The 21561-nt window shown below is 47.9% G+C and overlaps 1 protein-coding gene across 4 annotated transcripts in view; it reads left to right on the forward strand.

The window, feature by feature from the left end:
* The first annotated feature begins 828 nt into the window (after positions 1-828).
* The window catches only part of Pits (Protein interacting with Ttk69 and Sin3A), a 41434-nt gene continuing 20701 nt past the window's right edge, over positions 829-21561 (forward strand). For 2 of the 4 annotated variants that reach the window (XM_022800572.2, XM_022800573.2), the window contains exon 1: positions 829-6045. In XM_022800572.2, coding sequence (XP_022656307.1) covers positions 5169-6045 — 877 coding nt within the window. In that variant the 5' untranslated portion in view covers positions 829-5168. The remainder of the gene's footprint in view (positions 6046-21561) is intronic. The other 2 variants (XR_015323882.1, XM_022800571.2) reach the window with 1 other exon arrangement.

Here is a 21561-nt window from a genome sequence, read left to right on the forward strand (position 1 = left end):
GTGTGAGTACGAGGATCCGCTGTTGGCTGGTCAGCGCCAGCGTAGTCTTCGTCAGCGTGATCGTCGATGTGTTGGTGCGGCAGCTTCCTGGTGCTCTTACGTCGATTTGCGCTTCAGAGAGCCGCCGCCGCCGCCGCCGCCGCCGCCGTAACTGAGGGGGCTGCAGCGACGAAGCTGCTCAATTCTGGCCGGTTCTGCGCTGCTGCTCCTGTGAGCGCTGGCAAAAGCCCAAAACTCAACTCCCGGTCGACGTACTCGTTGCGCACCCGAACGGCAGAACAGCACAGCGTTCTCGCCATCACCCGGCACAGACGAAAAGAAGTACCCTCATCAGCAGCATTAATACCCTCGCATGAGCACACCCTCTGAATCTCTCACACACACACACATAACGTGCAACTAGATACGCAGGTCCCTCTCATACACGGCGTTGCGTTTGTTGACGTTGTCGTCACCGCTGTTGTTCATTTTGTTGTTGCTGTTGTCATCGCCATCGTCGCACGGGATAGCCATCAACAGCAGCAGTGGCTGGCCTGGCGTCGCGGCCGTCTGACAGCCCCGGCGTGCATGCGCAGTAGCCACCTGGCGGCCGCTGCTGTTCGCGGCAGCGCTCGCAACACGGCCACCGTCACTCTAACAGCGGCAGCAGCAGCAGCAGCAGCAGCAACATACGGCAACCACTGACTGACTGACTGACTGAATTGAGCGAGCAAACGGGCTGGGTGGCTGGCAGCGGCGGTGAATGGCGGCCCTTCTTGTGTGCCTGTCTCCGGTCGAGAAGCAGCAGAGCCCCGAGCAGCAGCGGCAACGGCTAGTATCCAGCCGGGCGGTAGTGAGGAGCGGTGGCACAAGCAGCTAGCTAAGCCGCGCCAGCGGCTGAAGGGGAAGTGGCGCCGGCGGCGAAACTGTTCTTTCTTGTCGTCGTCGTCGTCGTCGTCGCCAGCGACATCGCTATCGGCGGCAGCCGTTGGTTCGTTCAACGCTCTATCTGTCTGTCTGTGTATCCAACCGCCATTTGGTCGTCGGTGGGTCTCTCACTCGGCGGTTTCGCTCACTCGCTCGCTCGCTGTTGGCTTTTCTTCTTCGTCTAGCAGCAGCAGCAGCAGTAGTTGCCCGTCGCTAGCCGTGCTGCTGCTGCCGCCGCCGCCTGCCTCACTACCACCACCACCGCCAGTAGCAGTAGTGGCTAGCCAGCAGCATCAACGACTCTGGTCAGCACCGCTATCAACGATCACAGTGCCACTCGGCCTGCTACTACTACTACTATTACAACAAAAACAACTACTAGTACTGCTACTACTACTGCTACTAGGTACTAGTACTAGTAGGAACAACAGCAGCAGCAGCAGCAGCAGCACTACTATTGCAAACAGCGACAGCAGCGGCCGTCGTCGTCGTCGCCGCCGCAGCAGCAGCAGCAGCAGCAGTAGCAGCAGCAGCAGCAGCAATTGACCGTTGTGTATGCGTCTGGTTAGATGCAATGTGTTGTGTGAATAGTTGCTGCAACGGCGAATCGACGCCAGTGCCTATCGTGTAGGTCGCAGCAACAACAACAACAACAACAACAACAACAGTAGTAGCAGCAGCAACAACAATAACAATGGTCTGGCCCGCAGTGACTGGGGTTGTTGTAGTCGGCTAGAAGAAGTAGTCCAGTTACCGAGAAAAAGTACCAGAGTAATAACAGTAATAAGAGTAACAACAGTAACAGCAAGTTGACGAGGACAACTACAGCGGTAGAGAACAGTCGTCCTTTTGCTACACGACTGCGACTAGCAGAAGCGATAGACGTGGCAGTGGTGCGTATAGGAGCAGGCCGTTGTTAGCTGCTAGCTAACAACAAAAACAACAGTGGCAGTACGGACAACTAGTACAGCAACAGACGGAACACAACAACAGTCAACTCTCCGATTCAAGTCGTGATTAAAAAAAAGCCGCTGTGTACAGCAGGAACAGAGGCGGACGGCGACACTGGCTGTAAAAACAATCATCACACAGAGAGTAGTCGACTAAAGTCAGTAGTGAAAAAAGTCGTCGTACTTCTGTAATGCTAACAACTACGGGGGCAGTTGTAACTAGTTGTACTGCCGTTGCCGCTACGGGTTCGCTGAGTACAACAAAAGTCGACTGTTTCCTACTGCCAGTGTCGTAAGCAGGACGGCATCAATACGGTTACTTCGAGTGCCGAAGTTAATGCTGGTTAGCGTGTGACGTGTTTTGCATCGAGTGCGGCACTCTCTGTCCCGTAGCACGAGAGTTCTGAAGTGATAGATAAGCTGGTGTCGAACAGAATGTACGCTTAAATATCATTATGACCTAACACTACTGGAAAAGTCCACTCAAACGGTTACCATTCGAAGTTCACACGGAGATATCGGAGTAAACCTGCAATAGCGCAGGGAACGAAAAGTGCCAGACGAATCGCGTCAGACGAAATGTCAAAAAAACGGGGGTAAAGGAAACCCTCCCCTTATTCCCCACGGGAGTACTATTTAACTCGAGAGTAAGTGAGTGTTAGCATAACATTGGCAAGCAATCAACTCCGAGTGTCACAGTAATCGTAGTCGATATCGACGTCCAGGAGGAGGAAGCGGTACAGATAGCACTCGTTCTGCAACTGGAAGAACAGCAGCAAACGACACTGTGTGCGCGCAAATAAGCTGAATCTTTATTTCTTCGCAAAAAAACAGTATAGTCAATCAGCAATCAGCGTCGTCAGGCCACGATACCTTCAATCGTTCTCGGCAACATCGTAAGAACGGATGGAAAAAGATCACTGCTAACCTTCGTCCTCTGCTCAGTATTCTTACGAATCCAACGGTCGGAAATAATTGCAACGAAACAATAACGAGCAACTTATGCCCGCCATCGTCGTTCCTTGATTTATTGGCGATCGTTGACAAAAGAAAGAAAAAGATAGAAATCGTACGCAACGAACCAGTGCAGTTTCATTTAAATGGCGTTGTCATCCGCATTGGGACCACTGCGCCGTATCTTCAGTGTGTGCTTTTCACTTGTGCAGTCTTGAAGGAAATTCGTTTCTTCGTGTTATTAATATTCTTTTTGTCTTTAGTTGTGTCGACGGTATCGACTTCAAGTGCAACTTTTGCTGTGCAGCAGCATCAGCAGCGAAAGTGACTTCCCTCTTTACATGTAACGAGTGCGATATCAGCATCGCCGCCGCCGCCGCCGCCGCCGCCGCCGCCGCCGCCGCCGCCGCCGCCGCCGGTAATAGTCGCGGCATTTACCGGCCCGCAGCATAATACCAATGAACACAGCACCAACATCAGCGTCATCAGCCGTATTAACAGTAATAGTACTACTCTCTCAGTTGTTGTAGTAGTGTGAGCGCCGGTCACGTCGGTTTTGTCAGAGCAGGTGTGAGCACTCCACGCAAGCCGCGTGTCTTTTTTCTCTGTCGGCCTATTTGTCCAGCTGTCTGTGCCATGCTACAAGGAAGCAGCAACAGCAGCGCCGGGTAAAACAAGAACACAATCCCGTGTACGGTCTCTGTGTATACAGTATTCCAGGGAGTGGCAATTGCAGATATTACTAAGAATAATAATAACGAAAATCATTGCAACATACTACGAAAGGTGGATATTTTAACAACGATAACAAAGTGGCTCAGGCGACTCATCGCAGCGTTGTAAGGCAGTAGAAAACGGAACAGGAATTGATTTTACCATATCGGCGCAATCCCAGGAAGATTTTATGAAGACCAGTGCCTAGTCGCCAATATATCTGATTTCTTTGTTTATTTTTTACTGAATGGTCAGTCAAACCGAGATTCGCTAGCATCGATGTCCCAAGAATAGTGCGAGTATTGGTAACAGCGGAAGCAAGCAGTGTCTAGCGTGTGTCATGCCCCTCCACCGTTCATTGCCTCCTGCCACTACTGACTCCTGTCCATCGATGTGCAAGCGCCCGCCGGCGCCATCGTCGCCGACTACAGCGGTCACTGTTTGTTAGCTATCGCGTCTGCGAGCAAACAGCAGCACGAATAGGAGCATCAACTAGCGATCGGCTGCCGCAGCAGTAATAATATTGGCTGTAATGCTGCCGTAGTGTCTACTACGAGCAACTAGTCAAGAACGAGCGAACGGACGGACGAACGAACGAACGAACGAACGAACGAAGCGTCCAAGCGCCCTCCTCGTCGTCGTCACCGGTGTTGTCTATGCCACAATCACTGCGCCGTGTGCCGTCGTCATCGTGCTTACTTCGTTCGCCATTTCAATCGACGCCGCTTGTGCCGCGTTGAACCGACGGTGCTTGCCGGGGATCGCGCCTTCGTAAACCGTCTGCCTATCTGTCGGTTGGGCTATCATGAGTTAGTAGTTTACTCGCTCGTGACTTGCTTTCTTAACTGACTGACTGACTAGCGATCGACTGCGGTTGACGCCAGCAGTAGTAGCGGCCGTCGTCAGTTGTTGCGGGTCGTCTCCAGTGCTGCTCCGCGGTCGTCGCCACTAACAGCCCCAATAGCAGTAGCAGCAGCAGCGTCGTCTATATCGACATCCAGTCGTCAGTCAGAGGAGAAACAGGCAGACAAACGAATACCGGCAGCCGACGGCAAAGGCTGGTCCTTGGTCGTTGAACAGTAACAGCATCAATAACAACAGCAGTTGGTCGTTCATTGAGCGACCGACGGGTTAACTGGCTGCTGACCGACGCTGACCGAAGCGGTCTAGTAACGGAGGCGTCGAGCAGCCGCGCAACTAGCGCGCCGTGGGGTCTGCCTGCGGACAAACGAGACCAATAGTAACAACATCAATAATAATAATGACATCAGCTACAACAATACAAAGGAAAATGACTAGTACAACAACGTCAATATCATGAAAGACCCATCATCGTTGAAACCATAACAACAACAGTGGCATCAAACACATCGTAGTTGGCCTATACGACGTAGGACGCTAATTATTAGTTCCGCAAAACAGGTCACGAACAGCCGAGGGCCAAGTCGGCGATCGCATTTCAGCTGAAAAGTTGCCGGGGAAAACGTATTCGATTGTGAGTGCGAATTGGATAGTGTGTCTAGGTTCTGCCTGGAGTGTGCCACACGCAACAGTACAGCTGCAGCAGTGTTGATCTTCAGGCCACTGAGGGCCGGCATGAAAGTGCGCACCGGTCCCCAGCTTCGGGCCGGTTCGTAGGTTAGCATGCTGTCAGGTGTCCGGCACACTGGCGCGCAACTGCAATTTCTCAAGCCGAAGCAGCTACTGATAGAGGCTGCCGAGGCGGCTGAGGCAGCGGTTCTCGCAAGCGGCGCTGGCGGCGGTGGAGTATTCGAACCTAACGGCGCCAGTGGTAGTGGGCCATTACTGGCCCCCGGAGGCTCAATCGGTTCTCTACAACTGAACACGACAAACCTGGACCTTAACGGAGAGCGCGCGGAAGCTATGGTGAAGATGTCGACACCGGCCGGGCTTTCGACTCGTGGCGCGCAACGCCAACAATGCTACCTATGTGACCTGCCTCGCATGCCGTGGGCGATGATCGACGACTTCTCGGAGCCGGTCTGTCGAGGCTGTGTAAACTATGAAGGGGCTGACCGCATCGAAATCGTTCTCGAAAGCGCACGACAACTTAAACGCGCACATGGCTTCTCGCCACCGGGACCATCTGCCAGCTCGGTGGCCCAGCCACATTTCAAACGCCATGAGCTCAATGGCGATTCAGCTGCAACTCTAGCTCCGTTGGCGCTAGCACCGAGAGACCGCTATACTCGAATAGAGGCGTCATATCGGCACGCACCGACGCACGCCCAGCTAAGTGCTGAAGAACCCCGAAGACATTTATCTAATCAGAGGGCCCTAAAGCGAGAGCGGGGTACTGAGGAGGAGCCCGAACTGGACAAGCGCGTACACCTTGACCCCTCACACATCGCGCCGCCAGAATTAACGCGGCCTCCACTGACCCGCGGTGAGTCGATGCCCGCGGCTGTGATGGCCGCCCCATTCGAGCTACGCAACTACAAGAAGGACCACATGGTCGGACGCGTATATTCGTTTGATGCGGCGACCAGCATTAAGGCCGGTGAGTACAACCTTACGTTCTGTTTAGTAGCAAAATGTTTATTCGTCAAGCAACATACGCGCACACACATGCACACGCATATACCTACATACGCATGCATATGTACATATGTATCAAAACATGAAATAGTTCTGTATATGTATTATTGTACTCGTAAGCGTCATCGTTCAAAGTCCTCTTTATCCGGCGCTCATACAAATGCTGGTAACGCGAGCGGTGTAGCCATCGTCACCGTGTGCGCGGCTGCTCCTGTCCCCAGCATTGTTCATTTACCTCCTTCACGCACTTTACTCAATCAGAGCGACGCAAATAGACAGACCGATTGAGGAACGAATGAAAGACCGGCCAGTGTGTCGCTGCTGGTAATAGTCAGCGTTACCTGTCTGACTGATAGCAGTCAGTGTGTTAGTGTTGATGCGCGTCCTAGTCATGAACCTTGGAATAGCTGCCTGCCTGCCTGCCTATTTCCCTAACATTTATTTTTTTTGGCGTGTCGTGCGTGAGGAGAGCAAGGAGACAAAGCAGTAAACGGACGGTAAACGTTCGTACCTTAGTCACGGCACGGTTCGTTGCGATAGCCATCAAAGCGAGTAGTAAGATCGGGGAAGGTCCAAAAGAGGAGGCCAGCGACGATGACGACGGCGATGGTGAGGAGGACAGTTGCGAAGGATGACAAAGATATTCTGTTGTTGTTGTAGAAGACGGAGAAGAGGTACCTGTAGTACAGTATTGTTGTATATACACACATACTCGTTCCTGCCTGGTCGCCCGTCCAGGGAAACTCTTTCCCTTTGACCCCTCCTGCTGTTTCGTTAGTCACCTCCCTCTAGCTTCGGGCCCCTCACCTAACGCAGGCGTTACCTTAAAAAGATGCACGTGATCCTGACGTCACGTCCCCTAGGGGACTACTGGGGGGAGTGTTTTGAGTATTGGGTGGGAAAGGGCCGGAGTATGTGTAGCCTGGGTGAGTACATGGCGTTCGTTTGTGCTCCTGGGCCCTCTGTGAGTGTGCATGTGTGTGTACGGGCCGCCTGTTTGCCTCTGTGTCATGAGCTCAGGCCTGGAGCGAGCGATTAACATCGTAAGCCGCACCGATGGCACCAAGCCATACTAAGCCAGACGATGAGTTGAAGTGTCCAATGGAATGTGGACTCTCGAAGCCTTCGAGAGGTCTACAACGGAGGGAGGCACAAAAAAAAACAGGGAGCGAACGGCAGCCGTGCTCACAGCAAAACAGGGTAATATCGAATTTTGAAAATGAGTGACGCCAAAGCACACGAGCAACAGCACCTGGTGATTAGGGTATTGAAAAATAAAATATAGTGAAAAGGTTGCTAAGTGCTGTACGTAGAGGGGCGAAAGGAAAAGAGAAGAGTGGCAATGTGCAACTTATTTTGTCAAGGCGCGGCGAAAGTAGGCTTAGGCCTCTTCTTCTTTCATTGTCACCGCCACTCTTAGTGACTTCCCTTCAGTTAGGGCCAGACTCCCTTTTATACTTCATCGGCCATACCATCCTTTTATGGAGAGTGCATAGCCCAACGCCGCTCAGCCCAACCGATCCCGCCATCCCTCACTCAGCTCTATTTCCTAACAGAATTCTACTACTGTCGAATCCTAACGGCCGTGCAGAGGCGTTGCGACCTTTCGCAATGTGGCTACGGTACGCACTGCTGCCGCATGAAACATGCTCTTTTCATGACGCGTTATCCGGAGCTGTCGGCATGCAGTATCCGACGAGTCGACAGACAAAAGGCCTATGCTATTGGACATGGCCCATTGAGGCTCACCGAGGAGACGTGAGCCAGTTTTCTCGCGGCTTGTTCTTGTGGGGCGCGCGTACCGAACCAGCAGCAGCATCTATGCTGACGAGATTAAGGTTAAAGGGCTGGCCTATGATCATACAGCTGAATAGTTCTAATCGTATTCTCTTTACCTTTGTCGACTCGCAGTATGTACGTATTTATATGTGTACATTGACGGTGCTTGTCTATATCGAATGGCTGGGTTGGCATTCACGCGCAGTCCGCCAGTTGTAGGCCAGTCGTGGGCATTGACACTGCTACATGCCGCCATTGAAAGGGCGACAACGGAGTCATTGCTTCATATTAATACTGATACTATTTTTCTACATTTAGTCATTGGTAAACTATCAAACCGTGCAGTTGACGAACCGACTCAAAAAGAACTGCGATAATGGTGATGCAAATGACGTTTTGTTATATGTATGATTATATATTATTGTATAGCTCGTGCATTGGGCATAGGAGAACTCATTTTGGGGGAGAAGCCGAGAAAACGAGTTTAAACTTTACGGAGAAAGGGAGAGACGTATACAGAGAGGGGAGCGGGGACAGTAAAACGCAGAAAGGAATGGAGGGAGTGATTGAAGGGAAACATAGTGAAGTACAGATCAAGTGTATCGATCGAACTGCAGTAGGGCCGTTAATGGTCGTCGAGGTGGGAGCGGCGGCTGTGGTTGGAGGATAGGGTGCTGATGGCAGCAGCCACGGGCACGGCGGTGTCGGCAAGTCGTCGCCACTGCTATTGTATCGGTGGACTTAGACAGTCAGTTCATGATGACGCTGCAGGTTCATTTGTTGTAAGCGAAGCGTGCTTGGCTAGCAAGTCTCCTTTAGCCCCTGCGAGGGCCGGTCGACTCAGCTATGGTTCATGACCCTGGGAAATTGAGAGAAAAAAACGAGAGGGATAAAGCCAGACCATCGTTCTGATAGTGGCAGTTGGGAAGAAGCTTAGTGAGCATTTCAGCGACAGAAGGCAGACTAAGGAAAGACTAGAAAAGGTCATAGAAAGATTTGGGGCGCACACAGAGTCCGGCGCTGAACTTTTCTTTTTCCTACTGCTGAGGCTGCTGTTGGTGCTGCCGCTTGTGTTGCTCTGAGATGGCGGAGGCAGGAGGGGTGTGGACCGAATGAGAATGGCTGTGCGGCGGCCGGTAGGCAGTTGAGTGCTGACTCTGCTAAGCGCGTCCTGCTATTACTATTGTGTCTCTCTGCTGACGTCGCGTGTTCCGACAACGGCGACGGTAGCTATCGCCGCCGCGTCGGACCAACAGATCGAGTGTCGTCGACGTCGCCGTCGTCCTTCTTGTTGGCGAACGGCCACTCAACAGATCAGGCGGTCGGTCAGCCCAGCGGCCGAGCGATGGATGGACGGACCGCTTACCCAACAGCTCACCTGACTCACCAAACTAACGACAGCGGACAACCACCGAATGCCACCCCCTGCCAACACCAGCGCCAAAAGCGCCCATCGGCGTGGAACATTGGCTGTGGCCATTCTTATCATTTTCCGCTTTGTTTTTATCCTCCGTCTCGTAGTGCCTCTGCCATTACGCCTACCACCATTACAACTATGTAACCGACGCAGCATACCTGTAGCTTCATATTGGCCTATACACTACTAATCTTGTGCTGTCAAGTGGGCCAATCAGTTACAGTCTGGTCGGAGTATCAGCTCGCGACATAAAGCAGAGTTTTTGAGTTAATACGCGAATACAGCATGCGCATCTAACCTTTTTTAAAACTTTCGATTGCCATTGTCGCATAGCTTACGGATCTACGCCTTCAAGTGTAAGGACCATAGAACGAGAAATACGTAAAAATAATACGGGCCAAATGGTAGGAGTCTAACGTTGACAACTGTAAAGGACCAGGTGACGATCCTGAAGAGATGTTTCCTCAGCGCTTCATCTACCTGCTTATCTCAACATCTATCGGCGTAATTGAATTAGAGCTGATTGACACTCTTGTCTAGTCACTAGAAACCGAACGATCAGCACCGAACTCTTATATCCACCAGCTCTGATGAGGAAGGACAATCATACGTAAATGTAATATGATAGTAGTGCTATTACTATGGATATTGTCGTTGTTTTTGTGCTTGGTTACGCGTAAATATACAGTGATCAAACACAATGGCTTGGCATGTCGTTCAAAACCGGCACTTTTCCCGTCATTGTTACGTTGGACGGTTATGAACATCGATGCAGCTTGACCCGGCCGTCGTCCGAGAACGTTGGCGTTTTTCGCTTCGCTCTTTTCATCAATAGCAGTCCCGATTAGTTCTGTTTAGCGCGCCGATTGAATGCGAGGAGATTCCATCGTCGTCGTCGGCAACACAAGCAGCGACACGTGACATCCTACTTGATTATGAGCAGACCCAAGGAAATGACCCAGCACGACGAACGAGCGACTCAATGAAATATTAAGAACGACTCGTTACTGCTTCAGTTATTGCTGACAAGTTACTACGGATTGTGACCAAACATTCGGCATCGCACGGTAGCTGCCAGGGAGAAGAGCGGCCTATGAGCAGCGGCGGCGACCCACTCATCGCCCAAACGCAAACAACCGTCATCTTCAGATAAGACCAGGAAAGCCTTAGCATCGACACAAATCTACGCACGACAGCACATCCTCACTCGTAGACAGTAATGGCATAAACTGCACTAAGAAATTGCTGTGCTGGCATCTATGACGCTTGTATCGTTTATATTTGACACAACACGCGGCCTGATGCTAGTGCTGATTATATAGACACATGTACGCCACCGTAATTGGTCGGGTCGTCATGCATCGTTAGCGGCTGTACCTGGCATTAATGAAGTAGCTAACCACAGTGAGTTGACACTGCGCGCGATCGTGTCTATATGTAGAAATGAATTATGGTCAATGAGCAGTGGCTGGCTTTTTCGTACTTGATGGCTTCGTCAATCAAACCTGTAGCTGAAACAGCGGATCGTCAGATCCAACATTTTGAGTATAGTTCTGTTTCGTGTAGGAAAGTGGAAGCGTGCAGACGAATGATTCAATGCACGATGCATGTATTAGCCGTGGCCATTGGAACAACCTCATTGAATCATCATAAATTAATCGATGTCTTGTCTTGCTTTTAAACATCAACGCCGGAACGTTTTGCAAATGAATCAATCATTCATTTGTGCGCAGATCTTTTCTAGCGCGCTGAAAAGAATGTGTCTTATTATGCGATGCATAGCGATTCGACGTAAATAGACCACCTCTTTCTTTGGCGGGGCTGTTTTTGGGCATTCGTGATTGTATTGTTCGGCTTACCAGCATCGCGGCAACGAGGTAGGATGCTATAATCTGATGTCACTGATAAAAGTGTAGCGTTACGCTATTTTAAGTGCTATTGTATATTGTAGTATAACTTGCCATACCACGATGAGCAATGTTGTGAAGAATGCATATAGCCATCAACGGCTAACCACATATGAAGCATCTATATGGAGCACTCGAGTATGGATAGGCGTTCGCATGTCTTTCTGTACGAGTGCACCGAGCACGAAACATACACTTCGGCAGGAGAGGTAGTTGCGATAGAACAGCTTTACTCCAAAGATTGAAGTGAGATCTGGCTTTCCCAAATTTCTTATCTAACCTCGTTCGTCGGTTGCCTGGTGCTCCTGGCTGTATTGATATTGCTTCTGGTATGCAGTAAATCGGCTTCGATTCCAAGTTGCAACGATTAGTGAGGTGCACGATTCTTTCCGATGGAAGGAGAGTGACCTTTTACTCGATAGGCACCAAAAGACGAGAAATCCCTATTCGTACTGTGTTCAAACTGCGTTGCAGAAAGAGGAATGCGTGTGAAAAAGAAGCGGCCTGGGGTGTCGGCTCTATGGCGACCGAACGAGACTGGGTTTGCTAACATTCTGACGACCAAGCTGCTATCTTGAGCTCGCTGAGCAGCGAAGTCTCATCCCATGCACCTTCTCTTTATACAACGGGGGAACGAGCTGCGAAGCTAGGAGCAAGAGCTATTCTTCTTGTGACAGCAGTGGTAAAAGTAAGCTAACCGCATTGAGTTGGGTAATAGAATAAATCGAAATTCAGTGAAACCAGACAAAACCGACTTGTCTTATCTACCCATCATTGTCTTTGCCGTAGCAAAGGCTAGACAGAAAAGCACTAGAAACCAGCGAAAAGAAAAAGCCTGCGCTTTCCGGCTGGATCGTCGTTATTCGGGCTGGCTACAAACTGCTACAGATACTACCGCGACTACGATTTCACTACGACAGCTAGTCAAACCCTACACTTGGCCACTGACTCGCCTGAAATCATTCCCATGGTAGACGGGTGCGGAAAAAGTGGGTGCCGAATAGAGACCCCCTTTAGTTGCACTCATGTGTGCCATAAAATCTCTACGAAATTGGGATTGGTTTTAAGCCAGGAGACAAACGTGAGGATTATAAAACTGTAAAAGCTTGCATTCTAAGCTTTAGTCCCAGTCTTAATTTGGCTGTGAGGCTATCTAAGGGAAGCTGAAGAAAGATCCTTCTAGCCATTTCATTCCATCATATAAGCAAAGCATCGGACCTTTTCGATGAAAATCTCAAAGACTGCTTGTGATGCATACAAAATCATAAGGAAACTGCTCAAAGATAAAAATCTGAGCACAATACAAATCCGCTAAGAACTTGAACATTATCTTACATATTTCAGTAACAAACGACTACCTGTTTTTCGTCTGCTTGTTATAAGAAAGTAATTGAAAAATACTATAATGTTAAGTGGTTTAGTCACATTTCTATTATTCTGTCAGCAGTTTTTTTTAAAAAAAAAAAACGGTAAAGTCCTGACCCAGAATCGGCTAGCACTTCAATCGAACATCGAACCCGATAGAGTACGAGTTTAATCTTCGATTCTTTAACACCATCCTTTCATTACCGACAACTAGAAAGCGTTTGCGAATCTGAGCTTAACATTGAATATTTAATGGCAAGACACGAAGTAAGAGTGGAAAATACCTAATTATCCAACGCATTAGAAGCGTTCCCCCTTCTTAGAACATTAACCACACAGATTCTGTTGCCATGTTGACTGTATGAGGAGGCCGTAGCGCTCTAGCGCAGCGTGACGAGTTCGTCTTATGCTGGTCGACATAACCTGCACCGAATATCGCAAATAGAAAAACGTGATTTTGCACAGCGACGCAACAAGTGGCGACAATAGACTGAGTATTTCTCCCCATGCGCGCAGACCTCTCCTCGAACCAGCATCGTGTTCCTCGTTCTTGCGCTACCCCCAAATGAAATAAAAAATCAGTGAATCATACTACGTATAGTCACTTTTTGTGCCAGCAGACTGCGGCCAGTTTCAGTGTGGTTAGAATGAACGACCGATTAATCTGACATACGGCAATTCTTCTATCTTCTATTCCCATAATGGGACGAGAACGTTTAATGATTACAATTAGAGTGTGAATTTGTAACGTAATTATCTTCATCTGTATGTTTGCTTTCTGCGTTCCTTACACTAATAGCAAAAAAAAAAAATACTTTCTGTATCATCGGAGCTCGAGTCTGCGCATTCGTTCTTACTGATGACGTCCGATGAACTAGACAGCGACAAGGTGAGCATGTGGATAAGCGTACGCATTCGTCTGCACGAGCGAAGCTTCGAGCACAACCAGACGGATGGTAACAGCGGGTCAGCTGCCTTCAAGGCGTCTCAATGGGCCACAACGTCAGGTCGATTAGTCTCGGCGATCGCAAACTTGAAATGGCGACCTTTCAATGAGACATAACAATATGAAAACGCGTGGGCTTTCGAACATTAGGACGATCAGCTGATCGTGACAACAACAACAACAACAACACATCGAATGCGCGTTCTTCTTTCTTTGGCGTACCGGTAATGATTCTTGTGGATGTATTGACGTACATATGTAGCGATTTGGAACGTTATAGAAACCATTAGCTGATTCTTGGGTCGAGATAGATTTTGGCGGGCACAATCACGAAAACACAAATGAAACGTTAGTCCGTAATTCGCCGAGATGCTTTTAATTGTTGGGCGTAGGTAAATGCACGAATCGTTGCAGCGATCGGACGCCATTTGTATAGCGTTCTTTAGCATATGGTAGTGCAAGCAATAATACTCATAATCATATCTAAATCATACCTGTGCTAAGTTCGTTTTGATGAATCCCATATACAGCGCAACCGCATAGAACAAGAAACCTCATAGCGTCTACGTAACTATGAAATACATGGGACCCAAATGCCCTCCGGGACAAATATAAGGTAATAAATTAACACTTCAAATCAAGTATTTCCGACCAGCTGCTCAGTTTGCTAGAAACATATCAGGCTGTAGACGTACCCGGAACGTTTTACGGCAAAATGAAGTCGCTGCCCCAGGGATACAACTAGAAATTGTTGTCTTCAACAACACGACGACAACGGGGATGATGTTCATGATGCTAATGATAACAACAATAGTCATTTTTGAACGAAATTTACCATAGGGGAAGTGCTATAACATAGACACGGTTTTTGTGCGTAAACGTTAACGAGGAAGTTTAAGACGCTTTCACTCATCCTCGAATTGAGATGGGTTGGGACATTATCTAACGACAACAAAGAAACACGAATGCAGTACCTGCATACAAAAGATATGTTGTCATTGTTATTAAGACTTGAGAAGTTTTTCGAAACAGAGACCGCGACCGGCCGGTGTGTTACGTGAAAAGGGTTGTCTCAGATGCGAAACTGTTTAATCTACTTGTATTTAAACTTAACTTAAATACTATAGTGATTATGCGAAAGATGGAGCGATGGCACTTTTTTGAGCAGCTCTCCAGCCTTTTTCTCCAGCTCGCCTATTTGTTTCAATGATGAACACCACGACTTAACGTGCTAATAAGGTACCCCCTCCGACGTGAAATTGCAGCATGTTCCCCCGCGGCAACGAGCTGTGATGAAATTTACCTGCCCTGCAACGACTCTCACGCTAACAGCACGCTAGCTAGCAGGTAACACACACATACACAGACACAACAGGCGGCTGATGTCGTGGCCAGCGGTCGCCATATCAGCAAACCTGTTCGCCATTGCTGTTGGACGTGTGACGCGACAAGCGGTACGTTCCGGTGGCGCACACCACCGGTAGTCAACCAGCCGGTGGGATTACTAGCTCACCCCAACGACTCGAGTCGTCTTGTCGCCGCTGCTATTCGTTGAGCTGGCTGTTTGCACGGCGGCACTTTTCTCCGCCGCTGTCACTAACCATTTCTCTTGAACACTTCTTTAAAGCGACCTTCTGCTAGCTTCATACTAGAACATGAAGTAGATGTGGAATAGTGTCCTACGTTACAGCCAGCTCAGCGTATGCGTTATAATAGATCGAGTACACGACAGACCCAATGTTCATTGCTACATGCCTTCAGCCAGCTCCAGCGTGACACCTCAGCATTGGTTGTCGGTCGCATGTTTCAGCAGTCGTTTGCTTGGATTAGTCTGACGTTGGCAAAGATTAATCGTGCAGAAGGAAAGGACTAGCCATTGATGTGCCTGGCTAGATTGGGCGTGCCCATCTCGATCGGGAAATGCCGCTTGAGTGTCCTTTTTGGTACTGTTCAGATAGAACGGCGTTGATCTGCGGGCATATTCGTGCACTTAAGTCCTGTTCGTGTGTGGCGAAACGCGGCCTGGCGCGAATCGCTTGACGCTTGCAGCTAAAGGCCTGTTAATTAAAAATCATTGAACGCCATCGCTGGACTCCACTGTTAACTAGTGAGCAGAGCGAGATGTTGTAATAGGCTACCTAGCAACTAGAAGATATGTATATGGGGTCGTAGAGTGGTTTACTGCGATTCCGTCACCCGGTAGCGTCAATGCGCCCAATCTGTGTCCCGTTAGGTCAGCAGAACCAAACAAATAATGAGCGTTGATAGCGAAGTGAGACAACACACATGAAGCATCCATTTATCTGTCGTGAATGACGAGAAATCTACAAGAACGGATGCAGACAAGGAGGGAGTCGTTGGCGGTTCAGCTGGCGCATGGAGTCCCGGGTGCGATTGTCGTACTCAAACACTACTGGAAAAAAGCAGCGATATCCACAGAGCAAAGGGATCGTGAGTGAGGGACGCCGCTAAACGGGGGGGAGGCGGGGAGAGGATGTGTTTCCAGAATTAAAAATGGAATGAATGAAAGCAGTCGGAGCAATGGCAAGGGCAAATAACGACAACGCTAGTTTTGGCCTTTAGCCAACTAAATACCCACATAGCGTCGGAGCGACAGGCGTATATGCAGACAAATACTGACTGACACAGACACACCCTGCACGGTGAACACACAAACCCATCCATAAAGCCACCTGCCAATAGCAAACCCGTTACAAACGCTGGCGACATTTACTCGTCGCAAGTGAACGGTGATGATGTTACACTGTAGTACCTAATCGCTATCCTAAAACAACAATCAATATGAGTTTAACGTTACTAAGCCGTTGAAGTCTAAGTGATACGGGATTACGTCGACAAACTGTAATAGGCCAAAAAGTTGGCAATGTTACTATATATAGATAAAAAAAAATTGTTAATATTCTGGACATGATAGAAAATGGGCCGCTTATGGAAATATCGTGTTTTTTTTTTTAAATCAAATAAAAAAGTTTACATTTTTCATATTCCACTATTTTTGCTTAGTAATCGATACGAACGAACTACATTACGGATAACAAATTATAGAGATCAAACAGGTAAAGTCACACGCCTTTTTATAGTTAGGAGATTATTTGCGATGTCGAGATGCGAGAACTTCTCTACGTCGCTGTTTTAATGATGGAAATATGAATTTAGTACTTGTACACTGCATAGTTTAGCATGTCCTTATTACATTTTTAAGGCACGTCACCTTACATTAGTTTAAGAAGGAAGTTTAAGTTGAACCCACGAACTTATCTACCTAACGATTGAGTCTCCGGCTAACCATTTGAGCCGTCTTTCATCTATCGATCCATTGCGAAAGTCAGTAGATTGCATTCACACACCCATCCATCGGCTGCCAGTTGTACTACAGGTGCAGCGCAGCTCGCGCATTGTACACAATGGGCGTGTGTGCGTGCGCGATTCATTCATTCATTCATTCTTTTGTGGATCGTCGCCAGCTAGAGAGAGGGAGAGAAAGGGAAATAACAGCTTTTTTTGTGTTAAGGGATATAGTATAACCTTTTTGCGCATCGAAGCCGCTCCCAACCAGGCAACTTGTTGTTACACTGGCAACAAAGAATGAAGAAGATCCCTCTGCCAACGCGGGCAGACCCAGATCATCTGTCTGTCTGTCTGTCTGTGCTTCGTTCGTGATAAGCGCGACGTACGGCGCAAAAGGGGCCATCGAAGTAGTGAAAAGAAGCGAAATTTACCACGCGAAGCTTCGTTACATCACTGCAGAACTCACTCACATAACGCACTACTTGCAACTGTTACTCTGTGCCATACAACATTGAAAAGTCATATCATCTTATGCACAGATATGCAAACGAAAATAAGCAGGCTTTGGGCATGCAAATCGCACAAATTGATGCTAATATAACTACTGTTCTTGTTATTCTTGGTAATGTCTTTGTATAGTGCCTCTCAGAATACCTCGCTTGGACAATAAATTTTCTTTAACAAGCTCTTCTAAAGGCCTAACGTGCACACGTATCTCTCGGCACGAAACGCCAAAGTAAAGCACGCATAATTAGCCCGAAGTACTTAGACACCCCTAGAATAGCAGAACTTAATGCTCTAGGCACTTCTCAAGTCGCCGGCCTCACCCGCTGTTCTGTTTATGCAAAACGAGCGTCCGAGACAATCGCTAGTATCTAACATCCACAATCAGAACCGTAGCCATGAGACTCATCATCAAAAATTATATCACCGTTTGCCGCGCTGTCCCCATTCGATGGTTTTAAGTTGCGTAAGGTGGCGTTGTCGGCATCGATAGTGTCGGTAGCATATCTATTATTTGCCCCTGGGAGCCGTCGTTTCAATTCCCGTCGTATTACGTTGTACAAGGTCTGCTATGTGGTAACGTGCAACTTGCGCGTACATGGATTGATGCGGTACGGTTTAGAGTTCCCTAGGCGTCATTGAATCATAGCTAAAAAATGCGGGAATAGTTACTGTGTACATGAGATTCGTTGTACTGGTCTACGGTGTAATCAGCTGACATAGCTTACTTGGCATAGTGGAAGGGGAAATATAAAATATAAATGTATATACATGCGTTCCATGTAATATATACAGGGTGGTGTGTTAAAATTGGCGAAAACTTTGGCGGATTGTTTGTCCATTTGCTGTTCTTAACGTCGAATGAAATCGCAGTTTTTCTTGAGACATAACAACAAGTTTGTTTGGGCAAACAACAGTGCGTCGTTTTCGGAATTGAGCAAAGATGTAGTTTTACATATACCTTTCCGCGTAGGACCAACACCTACCAAAGTTAAAAATGTTATTTTATGCTTGAAATTGACGGTGTATGTTATTCTAAGCTTCCATACTGCTTTTGCAAAATCTGGGGGAGAATTTTATATGAGGCGAGCCGAGAGACCCTAATTAGGATTTAGATCTAAAGGGCTTTAAGAAGCCATACGGTCATTTTTGATACACCTAAGTTTTTGATATATAAATTAACGGTTGTTCTTGGAAGGAGAGTGTTAACTGCCAATTGAGTCGTGTATATTAGCGCCAACGGTCAGTTTTTTTTTCAAACTTTATGCGTCTTATGAACTTTTTAGTTATTTTGAGGTTTGGCATTTTTGGATCTATTGTTATTAGCCCAGGAATTTAATCTCACTGGAGTTTTTCGTGTGTGACGTATTCGAGTGACATTTTAATAGCTTTGTACCTTGCACCGATCCGATTAATTCGCGGCCACTGTTGCGAAGTTATTTACATAGACTACTTTATTTAGTTCGGGGATCAAGGATATATTGAATAGTCATAATCGCCAGGAAGCATACTTTCACCTCATATATACATGTGTAGGGAACTAACTAATTGAAACAATTGCCATTTTCCGCAACGATTTCCTCCTCGTCCGACGTTACGTGACGACAGGTGAATGAATAAACTATACCGCAATAATGTTACCTATTGTGTGGTGTGATGGCGGATAATTGAGTGGCTTTACAGCTGCTGGTAGACGATTCCCTCATCTTTATGTTTTTCCTGCTTGTCTTGCTACAGCCATGATCGCTGCGACGCGGCCGCACTCTTTCGTCGTCGTTGCCTATTATCTCTGTTTCTTTGTAGTCATCCCACTACGTAATGCCCCATACGTAACAGCGAGAGAGAACGGCGAAAGAGCGGAGAAAGCCGGCGATTGACGGGGTTCACTCGACGCCATCATCAGCATAAAAGGACGATGGCAGGAACAGCTGAGGAAGACGGGTCAGCGAGAGACACCGACACGGATAGGACCGACATAGTGAACGATGAAAAGAATTACACCGTTGCTATATCTAGTCAGCTACCTCCCGATCAGCCTAACCATACGTTCATCCATCCAGGACAGCTGTTATGTAACAGCAAGAGAGTACCATTACTGTGTACGGCGAAGGACGGCACACAGTCATCTAACTATGATATAGCTGTTTGGGTAGCTTTGAACTCGCTACTTGGCTAACAGGCTTTGTTTTTCGTAGCGATAACGGCCGGCGAAGCGATCGTAGATTCGACGAGCAGCGGCGGTGCTCTACCTTTGTTGGCGTTTTCGCACTGTACAATGTACGGAAGCTGAAGGCGGAGGTGGTAATAGGCGATGATTGCCGTAACAGCTTGACAGGGTACTGATGTAACGTGTTATTATGTTGTTCAGGCTATTTCATCCACATCGGAATTAGCAATCTTCATTATTACGTGTACATACCACAATGTTTTCCAACTTTGATGCTTCGAAACGAAACACCGATCATTTCTCCATATGCACACGTCAATATGTTTGTGATAAATCGATAACGTCTGTTTCTATTCAACAGGGCATAGGAAGGAAAACGTGCCAACACAACTGTTTTTTTGCTATGTTGCGTTGTCCACAGCGCCTTGATGGGTCTATATTGTCTTCATGCAGGCGTAAGGTGCGTACCCGACCAACCGGTAGTGAAAAAGGAAACAGGCTAAGGAAATTGGCAATCTGCAGAAGCGTAAAATCATGCTAGCAACTATGTCACAATTGTCAGCCATTATTAACCCATTCTTACGCATGCTTAAGTAGCATCATATGGATTCTGGAGCAATCTTGAACGCAAATGAATCAATCAATCACTCTAAGGCAGGTTCTTGTTTCTTCTATTATCGTTCACCAAACAAAAAATGGTGCCTGGCCGTTTCTGCTGATTGCTGCTGCTGACGAACAGTGGTAGCTGGATGCCTGGATGTTGTACATCAGTCTGACCGTGTCTACCGAAAAGGACAATGGCAAACCATCTGTAGAACCGAGTGTTAAGTCACAACGGTTGCTTCCTTGCCGCGTTTGCAGCAGGGGTTCGGTAGTCCCGACCGTGCTTGCCATGGCCAATAGTTCGGGCCGCGGCACCGGCGCTGTTGAGGCGACCAGTCGTGACCGTGGTGGTAGGTGACTACACTATAAGGAGCCACTACCATCGGCCGCCCCCAGAATTCAGAGAGTGTCTAGTTCGAAGGGTAGTAGGACATGATTGGTATTCCGTACTGACAGGGAACTGGCTGACTTGGACTTACTACCGCTTAAACCAGTCTTGCCTGTTTTGTGGGAAGGAACCAATGGCAGTTTTGGTGTGGTTGCTGCTATATAGAAGCAGCAGCATACTACTGACTCTGGAAGAGGTGTGGCAAGAAAATGGCGAGGGCACTCTGAGGGGACGACGATTGAACCATTGACGCAGAAGTGGAGGAGATGCTGGCATGGGCCGCGCACCAGGCAGTGCTCGAAACGAATACAGAAAAAGGGTCTGCTGGGTCGGTTGTAGGTCGTTTCTGGGGCTTGGTAGTGTTGATGGTGGAAGGGAACAAACGTTTCTTCTGAGTTGAGCCACGTCTATCGGTCTGCTCAGTGTCGGAGAGTAACGCACGTGGCAGGAATCACAAGATTCGCTATGGGATCAGCCCTGCCTGGAATCGGAGATGTACTCTGCTTTCAAAGAAAGAAGAGCGTCTGTGATGGAGGCCGAGAATGGGAAGACTAAACGACTACATACGGACGAACAGAAAGGGGAAGAGGAGTGCCGTGGGTAGGAAGCCTAGAACGAACGTGTCTCTCTGATCCTTAACGCAGTAATGCGAGAACGGACGAAACAGGCGATGTCAAAGAGAGAGGCAAACTTCTTTTTTTTTTTTTTTTTTTTTTACTACTCTTTCTATCTTTCACGTACTGCTGACGGATGGATGCCCACCGTGCAGCAAGTCGCACAAAAGAAAGACATTTTTACGATGTCTATATTCATACTCAAATTCAACAACTTATTGCCCTTGAAACAAGAAACATAAAAGCTTTTATGCGATTATCACTAAACAAAAGACTCTACTTAGACTCCAGTCACCATATTTTCAGGTGAGTATTACATCCACATTAAAGGTTTGACGGCACCGACATCAGTGTAATGATGGTTGCAGGCAATTTGTTAACCGAACAAAATAGTAATCTTAAAAGGATCGATAATTTGCATAATGACAAAGGAAGGTGATGTTTTTTTAGCACGTGAAATTTCCCTGAAAAGACCGTTA

The sequence above is a fragment of the Varroa destructor genome, unplaced genomic scaffold, assembly GCF_002443255.2.
Source record: "Varroa destructor unplaced genomic scaffold, Vdes_3.0 BEIS01000003.1, whole genome shotgun sequence".
Classification (NCBI taxonomy): Eukaryota; Metazoa; Arthropoda; class Arachnida; order Mesostigmata; family Varroidae; genus Varroa; species Varroa destructor.